This window comes from Falco naumanni, chromosome 14 (assembly GCF_017639655.2).
Source record: "Falco naumanni isolate bFalNau1 chromosome 14, bFalNau1.pat, whole genome shotgun sequence".
Classification (NCBI taxonomy): Eukaryota; Metazoa; Chordata; class Aves; order Falconiformes; family Falconidae; genus Falco; species Falco naumanni.
In genome coordinates, this window is record NC_054067.1 from 6,953,160 (window position 1) to 6,970,190 (window position 17,031).

The window sequence follows — 17,031 nt, forward strand, 5'->3', positions numbered from 1 at the left end:
TGGTCTCTTTTGTATTTGCATCTTCTAAGAAATCCTTACTCATTTAATAAAATAAAATTTTCTCCACCTTCACAGCAGAAAACTGTTTAGACCAGTTAGCACCCACTGGGGTTTCATTGTGTCAGCTCATTTCAGCATAAATTTGTTAACTGGTTGTTTCTAACAAAGGTACTATAATACTCTTCAGAGCCTGATTCCGCATTCTGTATTCCTTCAAGTAACTTTTAATACTTTTGAATTAGGATCAGGAAAAGTCTATGTATACACTGCCTATAAGGATGTACAATTCAGTGTATCATTTCATAACCCAGCTGTCAAGAGAGACAACATTTCTATAATACATGTATTGTATGCGTGCCAGTATGAGATGAATAGTCCTGTAACTATAATCAATACCGTTCATTCAAACAACTGGCAGTAGCATTTCAGACAACTGGCAATTTCATCAGTTTCACTGGGCTGCCCAAAAATAAACAGCTTGAGAGGAATGAATGATCTCTGTGGTTAACTATAAATAACACTAATCTCAGTCATTTGTTTTAGGGGGTTCATCACTAGGAGACGCAGAAGTCTCGTATCAGTGCAAAAGGCACAGCAGGCTCCAAGAAACTACAGAAATGCTGAAGAATTATGCTGTTGGTTTTTCATTCACCCAGTTACTGTATTTACATACAGGCTCCACTGACAGCACCAGGATCCCACCAGTGCTGCAGCAGCTCCAGCTCTGCAGGAAACTCCCATGATCTCAAGGATGTGTAACCATCTCAAAAGTCAAACTGGGTTCAGAGGAAGCTCCAGTGATCTGAGTAAACCTACTCTGGGAATAACTAATGTCACTTTCAAGGTAACACGAGCAAGTTTGGGATTTTTAACTACTTCAGTGTGAAATTTGCCATCTCTCAAAAGAGTTTTTGAGAGCAAACAAACCTAACAGCTCAATGTGAATGAGACTAACGCTGAGACTGATGGGTGCGAGGTGAACTCAGGCAGACGGGGAACAGAAGGTGCCATTCACAGGCCTGTTCACTGTCTCTGGGAAGTGAAATAGCTTTTTTTTTAAAAAAAAATAATAATAAATTATGGTCTATCTGCTCCTATCTATCAAAGCAAGGCAAGGATAAGAGAACAGAGGGAAAAGAATAAAGACAGCTGACTAAAGGGAAAAAACACATCTCTGCAGAGTACAGATCCCAAAGAAAACTTCCAAAGCCCTGAAGTGAAAAAAAGATCCAGTTGCTGTGGTTTAAGTAACCCTCTCCCCTGGCAGCCTTGCTGGGTGTGGGCTAGCACGGCAGCACCACTGCTGCCCAGCCTGCGAGCCTGCAGGTCCATGGGTCACCAGCCCTGAGGCTCTGAATGTATCTCCTGCTCCTGCAGGAAAATCTCCTAACCGTTGGGAATTGTTATTAGGTTTTCTACCCTATTTCACGAGTTCGGAATCACAAGATGCCTCGTGTGTGCTCTAGGGAAAACAGAGGGATGATCAGCTCTCCCAGGGGCCTGGAGGTTGGCAGTGGTTCTCTTCCAGGCTGGATTTGTGCTGCCATGAGACATCACTGCAGAGAGCTCAATACACCACCGGACTGCAGCAGTTTCTTGCTGATACCATGAATGGGAGCCAAAGCCATCACCTCAGCTCCTTCACAGTGTGCAATACTCCAAAAAAACTCCATCAGATGAGCTCCACAGGAATGTCCAAGCCCTCTGAATAGACTACTGAGCAGGAAACAACAGCATATGTGTACACATCCAGGTAACCAAACCGCTGCTGGACCAAGTTCAAAAAGTCATGTTGCTCCATCTGTAGCCATAAACAATCACTTTTCAGTCCTAGAGCCTGTTGCTCAGAAATTTTATATCCTGTCAATTAGAATAATCTTCAAGCTGTAGTATTATCCTATTTACAAGCTTCTTGCTGCTATAATATGAAGAGCAATCATCACACCCAGCCACACCAAGAAAGCATTTCAGTGGGATGTTTCTAGCACAATGGCCAGCAGCAAAAAGATTAATGGTACCAGTGGCTTCAAAAAGAGAACACTCACTTTCCAGTGGACAAACAGGGAAAGCTCACAACCCCATTGGTGACTCTACACCTCTGGGAAATGAGGCAGGCTGTACTGTGGAAGTCACCTTTGCAAACAGAAAGTCAGTGGCTGTTTTAAAACTAAAGCCTTGATTAGATTGTTAAATTAAAATTGTCTGCAGGACTTTCATAGAGAAAAGCCAGCTTTTAAGAATGGGTGAATTTATCAAGCTGCAGATCTTTATTGCTTTGATCATCAATATTTTAAAGTTGCTACTTTTTATTCTATATTGGCAATAAATCTCAACACACTTGAACTGCAATCATCACAGCACAACATGATACATTTCTCTCAGAGATGTGAAGTAGAACTCATCAACAATAAAACACCCCAAACAAACTGGGTAGGAGGATGGCTAAACAGATAAAGTCTCTTAGTTTCAGGTAAATGATTAGGTAGCGGTGAACACTGCTATTAACCTCAAGTCCATAATGACAGCTTAAATGAACAGTTCTAAGTGGACGCAGGCCTTTGTACCAGAGCTGCACTCCTGCAGCTGGCACTCATTGACCCTTTTGCTGGCAGGCTCCGCGGAGAAGGCAGGCAGCCGCGTCTGAACTGCAGGCCCTTCTCTGTCATGCAGAACAAAGTCACAGTCCTGATTATTCAGGAGGTTTGATCTTAATGCTTTACACTTCTATAGCATCTTTCATCCAGGGATGAGGCAGGCAGGAGAGCATGGGAGAATCTTAAACTGCTATTGCCCTTCCCGCACCCATTTTGCAGAAAGAGGCCTCCTGACTTTGGAACTTTCCGATACTTCTTTCAAGTGTACTCCACATACACTGAATTACACAGAAACCAAAATGATAAGATTTGTATTTCACACACAGCTTCACCCAGGCTTCTTGAAAGCACAATTAATAATCGATTTTGATTAAGTTATTTCCAAGAAGATTTTAATCCCCTTACAGAGAATGTTGCAATAGATTGAATTCAACCTAGCGCACACAAGAAATACACAGGACTGATGTAAGCGTTTTTAGAGACCACACAGTAGAAAGGGGGAATCATATTAATCCTGCTTGCAATTTTGTCCAGAAAGATGCCATTTTAAAATTCATGTGAAGATCCGTATTAAGGCAGACTATTCCAGAGCAGCAGATTCTGGAATCAATTAACAAAACAATTCTTATTAAAGACAGGGAATCTCCAGACATTACCAAGGAAGCAAGAATCTTTTCAGAAAAGCCCTCAAGGAAACTATACTTTAATATCAAATTGTATCCTCCAGTGTATGCAGAGATTGCTTCAAATCTCAAATGCATCTTATGTGAAACAGGGGCTAGCACTGCAGAGCAACACAATAAGAATTTAAGACAGGAAGTGCAGATAATTTATCTGAATAAAGCTTCCAGGAGAATAACTGATTTATGTTGATAATGATCCAAGCTGGAGCCTGACCAGGATGCAGGAGTTAGCAGCATCACTACCCACAACAGGTTCACTATTCATGAAAAATAACAGGGTGTTTTTACAGATGAAAATAGGGTAAAATGTTAGCTTTATGCTTCAGCCAAAAGACCCTGCTTTGACAGAGATCTGTTCTTGAATTACTTCTAGAGCAACCCAGAAAAAGGTGCCATGTTTTTCAATCAGGACTATCACTATTCATGCAAGCACATAAGAGACACAATGAGTTAAATTTCACAGACGAGTCTATGGTCTTTAACGTCACACAGCCTCCATTCATGCAAGAATTACAAAATCCATAAACTGATGCAAAGAGAGAAGTAGTCAAAGGTTCACAGCTACAAAAATACATATTGGGGGAAAGGGAAAAAAAGAAAAACAAAAACCTGAAAGTAGAAAGTGACTCCTGTCAAAAAGCAAGGTCAGCACTTTCCACTGGAGACTATTTGTTTTACACTATTTTGTTTCAATTGAAAAACAAAATCTTTCCTTGGCAGATTCTGGTCTACACAGTCTACTACTGATACTTCTGAGATACCCAGCATCATTTATAAAGGGACACTTTTTACTGCTGAACATGAATATTTTGTTAAATTTCCCAAAGTTCCAACAGGAAATATGTGCAACATTACACAAGGGAGTATTCAGTTAGTTGTCAAAGTCAAGAGCTTGGACAGCCTGGGTAGTCCTGGAGAAGAGGTGTGCTGCTGATTCAGATGCTCAGAGTTTCCCTTGAAAAATCCATTGGCTGTCCTGGACCCACATCCCCCACTTACCCAGAGGCTTAAAGCCATGAATACCACATGAGGGACCACTCTGGTTTTACCCTTTACTGGCTCCAGCCTTCAAACTCTCACAGAGTTACTCCAAATTTACCCTGGTGTAAATCAGATCAGACGAAGACTCCATTATGCATTTTGGCCGGCCCTGCTTCTCAAATGGGATACAGTGAGGCTTTTTTTTTTTTTTTCCTTTTTTCTTTCTGTTAGGACAGAACAATGAAGCACTAAAACATGGTGGTCCCTGTGGTCATTGTAGATATGCACAGCTCAGTATCACTGCTTGCGATTCCTTGTTGTGTTGTATAGCACCAAACAACCGGCGGTAAAAGCACATTCGATGGATACAAATGCACATCTTTGAAACAGGACATTGTGGTTGTTGAAACCATCTCTACATTTACTACACTGCATGTAATAAAGCTGTACTGATTCACACTTTAAACAAGGCAACTTCTGCACTGGGAGTGCTGAACTGGAGTACTGGAAAACTTCAGGAGGGTTAACTGATCTCATTTTGATCAATTTTGGGCTCATCTCACTGCCTATCCAGGTAATAAAGTAAGTTGCCTGTAGATGGTGTGGAAAGATACGCTATACATACTTTAACTGACAAAAATTGCCTATCCATAAAATCCATCACAAGCAGCTTGAACTATATACCCTGAAAAAAGCAGACAGCTTCTCCAAAACACACACAATTTTTTCCCCACATCCATCATCTATATGTCATTATAAAAATTGAACAGCACAGGTGTTTTTACATTGAAAAAGGCAGATTCTTATCTGCAGAAACATCTTCCTAACTTGAACAGGCTTCACCCAATTGTTTCAGTCAAGAAAAAAGATGTACAAACCCCAGAAATCATAATTTCCAAAACAAAACATTTGGCTTCAACTGAAACAGAGCCAATTTTTTGAAGTCTGAAACTATCTAAGAAGGTTTTATTTTTAATTCTCTAATTTTCTGGTGACTCAGTCTAATTCTTAAAACTTTTTTGGAACTATATGTGAAATGAAAGATGAGCACATCACACAGCTCCCATCGTTTCCAATCATATGTGTTTTTGAAGTCACACAGCATGATTTCTGGGATATACAATCCATTTCTGGGACACACAATCCATTTCTGGGATGCACAGAACAGCAGTGGATTAATGGTTCCATGGAGGAACTTGGTCTGACTTGGCCAAGGCATTCGATATAAATATATGAAAACTACCATTAGTCATGAGAGTCACTCTGCTGACATGGCTGAAATAGGGAAGAAATAGGATTAGCTGGCACAGGATGACTACACACACTTTTTTTCTCTTTAGTATTATTTTACATTAATCAAGAAGTCAGAAATAAATAGGCACAAAACCTCAACATTTTAAGAAGGAATTTCAAAGTAGGATAGCAGCTATGATGCTGACTGCTTATTCATTCAGTATTTCCTTAGATCCAACCCCTTTTGACATACTCCACAATGGCAGTGAAGCCTCTCTGGAGATGCTACCTGACCGCTGCACAAAGACTTTGGAGAAAGACGGTCAAGTACATTAAACTTGTCAGACCATTTAGAATCCCCCTAACAGTTTCAATTCAATGCAGGGTTAGACCCCGGGTCAGTCCTTTGCAAATCAATGGACACTAATTAGTTCTCATCTAACCGCCAGGAAAAAAGAATGCACATGAACTTGAGTTTACTGACCATCAGACTTTATTAGAATTCAAACTTGGTGACTTAAGTGGTAAAGCCTAAGATGATAAAACCTCTCTAACTGCTAAAACCTAGTCTCTTACCATGTTCTCCTGTAAAGAGGCTACATAAAGTCCAGCACCTGAAAAAACTTACCAATTACCATTTCTCCCCAAGCCATCTCTCCCCCTACACCTACTCCTTACAAGAAAAACACGAACGATGACAACAAGCACCAAAACGTTTTAAGGAATTTAGCACACACAGCAGGGTACAAAGACCAGTCAAGATGCAGCAATCCCTTGATTCACAAGACGTGATCCATGTTCACTAAGTGGGCTACAGCTCCTACCTCAGACTAAGATCTCTGAAATGAAAATCAAACAGAGATATCATGGAAGGCATGAACCCCTGAAATGCACTGCCACACATCTCCTGGCAAAGCTGGCAGCTGTGAGATACTGATTACGGCACGTTCTACAGACCTCACTGGGAGAAACCAACAGGCAACACCACTTCTGGCAAATATGGCTCTTTCTTCCATCACTCAAATAAGCTGTCTGAGCATGGGTCAGGTAGACAAGAACTGGGCACACGCTGTACCGCAGAAGTATGGACTATACTTATAATATAAGATCCAGGGTGTGTAGGAGATAAAGAACTCTCCAATATTAAGCTCGCTTCTCTTTCCAGCTTTGCTTATTTCAGGTAAAGAGCTGAAAACTTCTCCTTTGTCAAGTGATAGATTGGCTTGCTGTACAGTTGCGACACACGTTCTCCCAGGTCCGTCAGTGAGAATGTATGTCGTCTTCTGGCAAGGACAGCAAATTAGTAAGTGCTAATTTCAATTTACTTTCTGAAAGCATGAATAGTAGGCTGCTTTTTGGTGCTTTTTGTTTTTCAGTTTTGGGTGGTTTTCTGGTGGGTTTTTTTTTTGGTTTCTTTGTTTGTTGTTTTTTTTAATTATTATTTTTCTATAGAAAGAGAAGTGGAAGGAGTGATCAATAACATGAAAAAGACACTGTTAGCCAAAGCTCTCCACATTTTTCACTGCAAACTACCTCGGCAATACTCATCTGATACAGGCAAACTTTATTACCTTTGTATAAGACACAGTAAAACTGTGCTACCAAAAGCACAAATTGACTTACTCCAAATCATGCTAAGAGCCATTGAAAGACCACAATCTCCCAACTTCAGTCCCTTTACCACATGGGCTGGGCCCAAAGGTTTAGCAAAGGTTTAGCACAAGGTTTGGGCCCAAAATTGATCAAAATGAGATCAGTTAACCCTCCTGAAGTTTTCCAGCACTCCAGTTCAGCACTCCCAGTGCAGAAGTTGCCTTGTTTAAAGTGTGAATCAGTACAGCTTTATTACATGCAGTGTAGTAAATGTAGAGATGGTTTCAACAACCACAAAACAAAAGGTTTGTTTGCCTGTAATAAAACTACTGACAGTGAAATCAGCAAGCACCATTACACACATGAGTCCATGAGAAAGAGGTATGAAAATAATGAAGTATACGTGGAATTAAGTATGTATGCATTTACTAGATACCATCAGAGAGTGGATATACCTTTACCATATACCTGTCTATGATTTTAAAGACAATTCTTGTATTAAAAAGGACTCAAGACAGTGAAGTCATCATGCAGCCCTGCATTTTTTTTTTTACAATTCCCGATCAGAATTTCAAACATCTCATTCGAATAAACTCTAATAAATACAAGTCCAACACATGGGCAGGACCAAGCATCCAAAGGCAACCACATAACTCACAAGGGGCCTGAAAGTGAACTTCTTGTAAACTGCATTTGAAAAAAAACCAACCAACCAACCAACCAACCGTCTTTCAGCATATCTGAAATGTGCAAATGGTCTAGCAAAACAATTACATACAAGTGACCAGATAGGTCGCTTCATTCCAGCAGAAGCGTGCTCACCTGGGCTATTAACCAATTCTAGGAGAGCAATTCACCCTTTTTACAAGTGCCTAGGCAAGCTATCTGCAGCACAGCATCCCTGCAGGTTGATCCTCATGCATAAGGGCTTCTGTGCCACCTGTGCAGCGTACGTGTGAGTGGCACATCACCACTCGCTATTTCAGAGGCAGTTAAGATGATAAAACAGCACCCAGAGACACCACGAGGAGGACATGCAGGAACAACTGCTAGGTGGATTCATTGATTAGCGGATTCATTGATAGGTGGATTCCTACATTCGCTCTTAACTCTTCACACCAAAACCTTACTACCTGTTTCACTCTGGCTCTGTGTATATATGATAGTTTTACCGCTAATAATTACATCCTGGGGAGATCAACTAAAAAGGCACGCAGGCATACGCTACCTTTGAATGTTTCGCATATAGGTACACACTGATAAATTAACTCTGCATTTCTGGTGCTATAGAAATATCTCCAAACTCCCCGTACAGTCAGGCCAGAGTACACCCTGTGAGGCTGTGTAATAGTTGTGAGTGTCCACACTGCAGCGACTACAGACAGCGGAACACGAGCATCTACTTTGGAGTCTTCATCAGATGACTGCACATGGAAAAACTCCAAGATGATTTAAAGTTCAAGCTTTCTAGGGCCTCTGATATTCTGAAGATCAACAATAATATAGAGCAGGTGATACAATGGAGGGAAGCACACGTCTGCCTCTGATAGGGAACATAACACACACATTCAGAAGAAAAAGAATCCCCATGGATGAAATCTGGAAATTGTTTCACTGCAGTGATCATCACACAGTTTCACAGAAACTGGTTTGATCTAGATCAATAATTTTTAGATTTCTATTTTTGGATCACTACATTGTTCCAGTGGAGGTACAAGCCCCTGTATAGCAAACCTCATGACAACAGGTACAGAGTTTTTATGCTATAACTCCCCTAGAGCTTATAGTGATCTATACAGCAGCATAGAAAGTACTGATCTTAGGCTGTAACTTAAATGTCAAATACTAAATCAACATAAACATCTTGCTCACAAGAAATGAACACAAATTTTCAATTGTATGGTTTGGCTTGGTTTGAAACTAAGCTATGAAACCAAACTGTTGCTGCTTTAAAAATAACATATTCTAAAACCCTTTAAGGATGCCTAGCGAAATCAAAATTAGCATTCCAAAATCGGTAATGACAAAATATGTACTTTAAATGGAAAAATCTTAAATCACTGGATTATGACAATAAAGAATCATTAAAGATACATCAGCTCTCTCAGTTCACACCTTCTTGCATAACAGTCCTACACTTGCAGTAGGACGGCCTCCCACCTCCCAGACACTGAACACAGCGAACCCAGAGGAAAGAAACCCACTGTTTTCTGTGGCTCTTGGACAAGCTCCCAAGCCAGCCTTCAACAAAACTGTGGTTTTTTTGTTGTTGTTAAAAGCTACTGTCACATGCTTGTTTCCCATCATGGCATCTCCATTTCCTCCCAGAGATAAACTACAGCTGTTACATATTTTACTGGAACGTGTAGCTAATCAGTAGCTCTCCAACCCATACCAATAGTCCCACGGGTCCCCCAGACCCTGTGCTATATAACGAAAGCAAGAACAATTGCATCTCTGCATCCGCCCAAAAAATCTTTCCGAAATTGAACAACTAAACAGCATTCTTCATCATGCTTCACTCTTCATTCATTGGGTGAATTGAAAGTTTCTCAAAAGTGTCCGTTCATACAAGATTTTTCCCCATCTCTGCAGTGTGAGTTAAATGGAACCCTAGCATCTATTCAGTACGTAAATGCTATGGGTGCAGCAGAAGAGAGAAAGGAGCCCGCTTATTTTAAAATTAATTTAAGAAACAATAAGACACACTTGAAAGCAGCATGGTTCCTTCTGCTAACACTGAGATCTCACTCAGCTTAACAACAAATCATCTGCTCTGCCACGAAGTGGAAACAAACTTTAGTTGGAACAAGCCCTTCACCTTTCAACCTAGTACAATACTGCAAAAGCTCTGACACCTAAGCTAAAGCCATACGCACACACTCGAGCACGTTCCACAGCATAAAGGGCATTTTCAGGGATCTGTTGTGAGTAGAGTTGTGTGGAAAGCACACTTCCCCGTGTTTTACCACAGATTTCTGGGAGAAACCACAGTGCATTGCTCATCGGGAGCATAAGGCATCTACCCTGTGGTCTCTACTCATGCAAAACCACCAGTACACGGCCCAAACTTGGCAAGACTTTTAGCAAGACATGCTTATGCTCTTGGCAGAAGGGAGCCGACCACTTTCAGCATCAGTGTCCTTTGCCAGCTGGCCAAAGAGCACACAGATGCAAGGGAAGCAAATTATCTGCCCGCTGGCAAAAAGAAATGCTGAGAAGCACCTAAGGAAAAAGCGTGTATGTGCGCACGTGTGCAAGTGAGTACGCAGGTGAGCATATATATATATATATATATGCACCTGTGCTTTGGGAAAGCGACTAATACAGTTAAACAGGAAAAACTGTCTGCTATAGCTCCGTGGTATCACTTTCTGCAACGCTCTCACAACAACAGACAGACACCTTTTCCATTAAAATCGTCCAAGTTGCATTTCAAAGGTTAAACACAATGACTGCAAGGATGCTAAAGAAAAATTTTCTAAGAAAGTCTGAAATCAGACCCCTTCAGGGAAGTGACCATACAACCACTTAAAGGATTTTAGCAACTTAAAGTAAGCATGTCATTGTATCTTCCCTCTTTTTTTGGTCTCTTAAAGAATGAGTGCCTGTGGAAAAAACACTGCACATCAACATTTGGTAAAATACAAAAAAAGCCTTCTGGGTTCAGAAGATATATGAGAAATGACTCAGAAAAATTAACAGCAGAAGAATTTGCAGCTGATAGGTAGGTTTAGCTGAGAGAGTGAATCTGCCTGTAGATTAATTAGATTCTGCAATCACAGCCCCTTTTCACCCATTCACATCCCACCACTATCATTACATGATCAACAGATTTTAATGAAAACTAATGCTTTCTTTTGAGAAATTCCATGGGGGCTACGTATAAGGTTGAGTTTACTTTTCAAAATATTTCTTGAAAATCGTACATAACACAAGTGCACATTTGTTGGCTGTAAAGGTGTACAACAGCAATTTTTTGCAATGACAGTGCAGAGAGGGAATATGAGATCTGTGTGCTAATGAGCTGACACTGCAGAGGCTAGAGCAGTGTTAGTATAGTGCACTACAAGTGCAGAGCAGAAAGACATACGCGGGTTATTTCTAGGGAATATGATCTACAGAACGGTACACATAATTCAACATTAATACTAACATCCTTCATTAGACATTATAAGAAAAGCATGAAAGGTGCTTCCGTGATGAAATTACACATTTGAGTTGTTACGTTCATACTGTTCTGAAAAAGCCAGCTCACTCTCTACATGAGCATTTTTGAAGAAAATATAACATCCATATTTCATTTGATTCTATTCATTCACAGGTCAAGTTAACTTTCTTCCTTTCTGTTTTTTCCAATGGCAAAAAGATATATTTTAAAAGATGTAATAAATCCCCTCAGAGCCAACTGATAAACTTCAATTCACCTTTAAATACACTGGAATTTTCATCTGTCTTTGCATTTGCTCTCTGTTAAGATATCATACAGCCAAATAAATAGGTGGGCAGATAAATACAGAGTGGATGAATACCGTATGCATAACTTAAATGTACAGAGAGGGGCTCGATGCTAGCAGTGAAGCAGAGAATACACGTACATAAATCAGATTATGCATCATTTAACTGAAAAAGGAATGAAAGGGAGGGGCTTAGGGCAGGAATTTTCTTTTGCTTCTAAACAAGTTTGCTCCCATGTTGGGATATTGCCAAATCAGCCCTACCAGAGGTGGGCTTTTTATCTCTGGCACATGAGGATACTTCAGCAGAGATTTTTTTTTTTTTTTTCTCCCGCCTCTGGAATGCACCAGATTGCACCAAGTGGGATGTGCAGCTGTACAGTAAGAACGTCTTTCCTGAGCAAAGCCCCCCCCGAATTCCTGCACACATGAACTCCTACTACAGTCACTGTCATATAAATCAAACCAAAGAAGAATGAAAGGTATTATTTTTTGGATACTGACTAGTACAGGCGCTACGCTCAAGCTACACATGCTACTTTCTCCAATTTCCCTTCAGTTCCTTTACCCATCCCACCACAAAGTCAGTCATAGTCTCCCTCTCCAGTGAAGGCAGGCAGAGTCACTGCAGGTTTCTCTCCTGTGGATCCCTGCCAATTGGAAATATTGATCAAACGGCTGTGTGACAGCACTGGAGACAATTTATGCTTACGTCCAAGAGAAGTAAAAATGTTGTGGAAAGAATTCTTTCACGGATATGGCAGTACCCTGAAATCATCTGCCACTCCACCGGGAAGTGAGGATGTGATTAAGGGTACTTGGGTCAGAACGGTTTACATGTTACCAGGTAGCGTGAGGAGCTATTAGTTCATCCTCACGCATTGATACATATGAGCATTCTGACTTTCAAAGATAACCACTTCCAGACTGAAAAAGGGCAACTCTATTTTTTTTAATTTATTTTGAGCTACTGAGACCTACATGACTGGTGACTTGGACTCACCATATTCTTTTCCTACCAACAGTATTACTAGATGGTTGACATAGCTACAGACAAGGTCACCTTTTCATTTTCTTCTGTTTCTTTTTTCACATCTTCTATTTTTAAATAGGTTACTGTAGGTTGGTATTCTCTGGTCTAAGGCTCCTCCAGAGATTTAAGTTTTCCCAATTTTACTACACTGGTAATATGTGTGTTGGAACACGCAGCCCTATACTATAGAGAACCATCTCATCTTACTAAAATCACCACTTCTTTCACTCAGCAATTATGAAAATCATTATATGTCAGAAGATGAGAAGCACTCTGACTAAACAATAAACCGACTGCCTCTGAATGAGTATGTGGTTCACTCGTCTTGGTGGGATCTGTAAAGAAGTGCTGGTAGAACTTAAAAAACCCAATTAATAATTAATCACCCAAGCAGTTTAATGTATTTAGTTTAAATCCATATAATTGATATTTAGGAAACTATGTTTGAGATACAGCCTCTTGAAGGGATTACACTGATTAGGGATTAATAGTCTGATGTTTGTTGTAAGAGCTGTTGAGGCTGGATAGGATTAGTAAAATAAGATGCAAAGTACAGACACGCTTTTATTTACCATTTTTTTCCACTTTACCAAATATTTTTATTGGATATTATATAATTAACCCCTCCCCACAAAAGTTTCAAAGGTCCTAATTCAAAGCCCTTTAAAAAGTGTAACGCTGCACTAGCAAGAAACAGTCACATGGGGGATACGTTAGAATATCAATCCGAAATTTGTCCAAATATTTCCTTATTGTATATTTTTTAACCATCAACTTTCTCAGAAAATGCCTGAAATCCTAGAGGAATAAAATATCTGCTTGACCAGCCTTCTGATTATACAGTGTGGGACACGAATGTATGGACTACTCTATCCCCAACAAACAAAAAATTTAAAGAAATGAAATGTTCAAAACCTGGAATCGTTTTGAAGCAAGAGATACTAGTTTTCTCTAATCCAATACTTCGTTATTATAGTACTATGCTTCCTCTTTGAAGATTTTATACTGTGACTATATATGAACGGGAATCCTGTTCATAACACAAAGTTACTACATTGTATTCAGAAATCCTTTAGATCGTGTGCAGATGTATTTCTGCAAACTGCAAAGTACGTGCAACTAACTCATGAGACAGCTCCATTAATTTTCAAAGATTTACAACAAAAACTGCATAAAACTGAATGTGGACACATGAGTAAAACATGTATTCAGGAACTACTATCCGTAAAGGCACACTTTTTAATATGCGGAACACACACCAGTCTTTCAGAAAGATATTTCACATTTTAACACCACATTAACACTACTCAAAGTTCTATTCTGCTTCTTCTGTTAATAAAGGCTCAAATTATATGTTATGTGCTGCTTGTGCAGAGCTATTTCTCGTAATGCTGAGCATTCTGATTCCATTTTCTCTCCCCTCAGCTCTAACGGCATTTGTCAGTTTACAGTCTCCTCAGCTTTTAACAGGACTTTCACTGTAAGAAAACAAGCCAGTATTTCAGGGCAGAAGAGGCAAGCAAGCCCCCCTAGCTTTGTTCCCTCAAGGTCACTTGTAAACAGCTGGTTCTGTTTTATTCCTACACGGTACTATTTGCAAATGATGCTGTTTCACACGGCTAGGTTGTAGCCTCAACAGAAAAGGGATGTCACTTCTGTGGTAATTCACTGATCCCAGCTACACAGCCCTACCATATAAATAACACGGTTGGGGTTTTGGAAATCAAAACTAAAGGGGTGAGAAGAAGCGGTGGGAGAACTTTCTCTAAGGTATTATTCAACCATATAATAATGCTGCAAATCTACTAAACCCTGCCTCAGTGCACACATTTGTTGCACTATATTGTATGAGCAAGAACTCTGGGCTACCAGGGAGAAATTGAACGTAAGGTCTGAGAACAAATATTTTCTTTTAAAACGCGTGTACTTACAAGCATTTGTCACTGAAAAACTGTTGGAGGAGTCCAAGTGATCTACGTGATAGTTCAGATGGAAGGGCTTTTCTGTGGTGTTTTGGTTTGTGTTGTATAACTGCACAGCAAATCGAAACGCACTGTGCTCCTGAACAGTGTTCCTCATGAAAAGTCCACCTAGGATGGGAAAAGGAGGAGAAGGAAAAAAGGGAAAAGGTATTTCAGAGCGGATTTTGAGGAGGAACAGTGGCAAAAAGTGACATATGCATACTGCACGTCTCCGGCAGGAATGAAGAGGAGCAGGCTGAGCCCGGGCACAGAATCCTGACGGAGCACGTACCCGAAATACGCATGCTGAAAGCCCAAAGTTAGGCTCGGGAAGCCACGCATCCCACCAGTGCCCCCCGGGCCACCGCACCTGACGAACCAGGCCACTCACACACGGGTGCCCACACGCAGATTTAGAAGTCCACCGCGGCCAACTGTGGCTCCTGCGCTGCCCGCCGCCCCTAGGGCGACCTGCTGGGGCCACGCGTGGCGCGCGGCGTGGCGAGCGGGCGGCGGGCAGCGCTGGCCCGGGGGGCGGGCGGACCCACGGCCCCAGCCCCCGGCTGCCGCGGCGTTCCCGTTCCCGCGCCGCTCCGCGCCGGCCCCGCCGCGCTGCCCTCGCCGCTTCAGGGCGCGATTCCGCAGGAGCGGACCGAGCCCTCCCGCCGCTCCCGAGGCGAGCGGGCAGCCCCGGCACCGCTGCTCCCTCTCGCTCCCGGCCGCGGCAGCCGGCGGCTCCGGGCTCGCCCCCCGCTCCCCCCCGCACAAGTGCCCCGCGGCTGGCGGGGGGAAGGCGCGGGTCGCGCTGCCGCTTACCTATGCTGATGGTGTTGGGGAACCCCGCCAGAGCCTCCCCCAGCAGCCCCGCCAGCAGCAGCAGGAGGGTCCGGGGCGCGCTCTGCCCCATTTTCTTCAGCCCCTGCGGTTCAGCCCCTATAACGAAACTGGCGGCACAGGCATGGGCGCAACGGGAGACTCGGAGTAGTGTCAATGGTGGTGGCGATGCTGGCGGAGGTAGTGGGGAGGATGGTCCCCCTCCTTTCTCCCTTCTTCCTTTTTTTTTTTTTCTCTCTTTTTTTTTTTTTTTTTCCCTTCCCCAAATCCCTCTCCTCTTGTCTTCACCCCAGCCTGGGAGGGCTCATTGGCTGCGAGGTTGCCTTTCTCCCCCCGTCTCCAGCAGCCCCCCCCAGCGCAGGGACTTCCCCCAAAGATGGTGGGTAGCGGAGCCGGCGAGGCTGCTCCGCCCGGGCCGGGAGGGGGTTATCGATCAAACTTGGCGTGAGGCGGGCTGGCAGCCGCCCGCCGCTCGGCCCGCCCAGCCCCGGCGCTGGCGTCTGCCGGCCGCGGCGGGCAGCGCTCGGGGCTGCGGTCGCGCGGGAGCGCGGCGGCCTGGCGTGGGCCGCCCCCGGGCTGCAGCTGGCCCCTTTAAAGCTGCATCGCCTCAGTGTGTGTGAGTGCGTGTGTGAGTGCGGTGCGTGCGCCGGTCTGCGGCGGGGGAGGGGCGGGTAGCCGAGCCGGAGCCGGCGGAGGAGGGCGGGGGGCGTGAGGGGGATGCGGCCGGGGTCCCGCCCGCGCCCGGCGGCGGGGAGGGCGGCCGGTGCGGGCGCTCAGGCCCGGGGGCGGCGGAGACGCCTCGGGGCCGGGGGCGAGCGGCCCTGCCAGCGCTGGGGCAGCCGGGTGCCGCCGGGCCGGGCCTGCCTGCCTTGCCCCTCGGCGGGCGCCGGTGGGGGCGAGGGCCTGCGCGGCGGCCGCGGCCCCGCCTGAGGGCGGTGGGGCGGGGGGCTGGGGGAGGCCGCGGGGCAGGGGGCGTGGAGCGCGTGGCCCGGCGGCGCTGCCCCCCTGCCCCGGTGCCGCCAGCGCCAGCGCCGGAGGGGGGGCTCCCGCCTGCCGCCGCCCACAGTGCCGCGAAGTGGAGACAGACGAGAGGTTATCCCGCAGGAGGGAATGTGGGGTCCCTGCCGACCTCCTCCGAAGGAAGGGAACCCAGCAGCCTCCCGGGCCGGCCCTTGCGCGGGAAGAGGGCAGGCGGGCAGCATCAGTCGGGGGCGGCGTTGCCCCCGCACGGAGCCCAAAGCGTGGCAGCCCCATCGCGGGTGGGTGTGGGACACCCCGTGTGCCCCCTGCACCCCTGCCTCGGCGGAGCCCCGCCACCCCGGGCCTGCATCCACAGGGAGCCACCGCGCCTCTGCCTGAAGCCTCCCCACGGGTTGATCTTGCCCCCACCTCCCTGACCCCTGGCTATACAGATCCTGCAGGTCTTTGGGGTTTTTTTTCTGCTTTGAGGCACACAAAACTGTACAAGATGGAGACAGAAAAGAGATACTAGGTCACCTCGTCTATTTCATAGGCCCGGGGAATGTTTTCTTTCACTCAATTGCTTAATGTTTCCTTTTCCTCTGAGATCAGCAGGTCACTTTCCCTTGGCCCTCCTCTGCTTGCTGTTTTTTTATCTTAGTCTCAGACTCTAATGTTCTTCAGGTACATTCAGCTGAGTTA

The 17,031-nt window shown here is 44.2% G+C and overlaps 1 protein-coding gene across 5 annotated transcripts in view; it reads right to left on the bottom strand.

Moving 5' to 3' along the window:
* GRIA3 (glutamate ionotropic receptor AMPA type subunit 3) overlaps positions 1-15,663 on the bottom strand; it is a 152,672-nt gene extending 137,009 nt beyond the window's left edge. For 3 of the 5 annotated variants that reach the window (XR_005830928.1, XM_040614272.1, XM_040614271.1), the window contains exons 1-2: positions 15,352-15,551; positions 14,506-14,664 (exon numbers count right to left, since the gene is read on the bottom strand). Coding sequence is in view for 4 of the 5 variants with exons in the window: in XM_040614272.1 (XP_040470206.1) it covers positions 14,506-14,664; positions 15,352-15,442 (250 nt within the window). In the remaining variant the exon portion in view is untranslated. Of the gene's footprint in view, positions 1-14,505; positions 14,665-15,351 lie in introns of all 5 variants that reach the window. The other 2 variants (XM_040614274.1, XM_040614273.1) reach the window with 2 other exon arrangements.
* Positions 15,664-17,031: the final 1,368 nt, after the last annotated feature.